Below are 1,448 nucleotides of genomic sequence, written 5' to 3'. Positions count from 1 at the left end.
TGGTCATTGGGGCTATTTTTCTGTTTATTACTGTTAGTTATTGATACATAAAATTTGAAGGTCTATCATTAAAAATATACATATTTGCTATTTTCATATCTTCCTGGTGAATAGATTCCTTTTCTACTATGAAATATGTCTCTTTATTTCTGGTAATACTTCTAGTCATGGAGTTTATCTTATTGGATGCCAATAAAGCTATCCCAGCTTTTTACACCTCTCTGTTGCATGTTATATCACTTTCTGTGTTTTTCCTTTCAATATATCTGTATTTTTTATATAAAATGTGAAAATCTGATACACTGCTCAGAGTTGTTCTTAATTTTTTTTTTCAATCTGGAATTCTGACTTTTAATTGATAGATTTAGTCTATTTATATTTAATATAAAAATTGATATATTTGGTAGAGTAATATATTAGTATAAACCCAGCAATTTGCTATTCATTATCTATCTATCCCAACAGTTTTGTTTTTTTTTTTCTTTTCCTCTTTTACTCTATTATTCTTTTCCCAGCACTTTTGGGTGAATGGAATATTTTGTTAATTCTCCATCTTCCTTTATTTTATTGTCTTTTTAACTACCTACTTTTGATAATTTTTGATGCTTTCTCATAGGATGGACATATACATTTGTAATGGCTGGTTCCAACCTACCTGCGTGTCACCTTTATCTTTATCTCCTATATTTTCTTCTTCGAGTATTTACTTTGCTGAGGGGAGGCGCAAAGCCTTCTCCACCTGTGGGTCCCATCTCACAGCTGTCACCATCTTCTATGGAACTCTGTTCTGCGTGTATCTGAGGCCCACTTCTGAGGCATCAGTAGAACAGGGGAAAAGTGTAGCTGTTCTTTATATCAAACCCTTTGATCTGTAGCCTGAGGAACAAAAATGTTAAAAAAAGCAATAAGGAAAGTTATCCAAAAGAAATTGTTTGTTAAACAAAGTAGAGATGTTGGATACAGGTGTATAATATATCTTTATTTTCTGGGAATATTATGACTATTTTAAATTAGAAAATTATATCATTGATTTTTTTTTTCTTACTTCACATACAAAACTTGGAAGAACATGTCAAATATTTGCTAGAGTTTGTTGTGCTAGCTCAGTGAATTTAAAAACAAAACAAAATGAAAAGCATTGCTTAGAAATGCAAAGAAGACAAGTAGGTCTTGTTTTTGTTCCATAAAATCAATAAACATCAAATGATTCCATCCATAATACTCATACCCATTCAAAAATGAAAGAGAGAACTATCAGTCCAAATCCACTTGATGGCAATGGGTTGGGTAATGGTAAGTAGTCATTTTCTCTGCCATCAAGACTTCTTAGCTTAGTCATATGGAAAATATACTACCATTATGCTATTTATTGTTATTCATAATTATATTAGTCTAAACACTAACCAACTCTGCATTCATATGGATAATGTCAATAAGCCTTAAAGAAG

General features: G+C 31.1%; 1 protein-coding gene across 1 annotated transcript in view; it reads left to right on the top strand.

Annotated features, from left to right (window-relative positions):
• Positions 1-939, top strand: part of LOC103213092 (olfactory receptor 5M11-like) — a gene marked incomplete at its 5' end in the record, with an annotated part of 19,703 nt that extends 18,764 nt beyond the window's left edge. Inside the window, one exon of the mRNA XM_007958987.1 lies at positions 852-939. Within this exon, the coding sequence (XP_007957178.1) occupies positions 852-939 (88 nt within the window). The remainder of the gene's footprint in view (positions 1-851) is intronic.
• Positions 940-1,448: the final 509 nt, after the last annotated feature.

The sequence above is a fragment of the Orycteropus afer genome, unplaced genomic scaffold, assembly GCF_000298275.1.
Source record: "Orycteropus afer afer isolate SDZICR_OR568_19922 unplaced genomic scaffold, OryAfe1.0 scaffold01270, whole genome shotgun sequence".
Classification (NCBI taxonomy): Eukaryota; Metazoa; Chordata; class Mammalia; order Tubulidentata; family Orycteropodidae; genus Orycteropus; species Orycteropus afer.
Note: the sequence above shows the minus strand (reverse complement) of the source record. Positions and strands in the feature narration are given on the sequence as shown.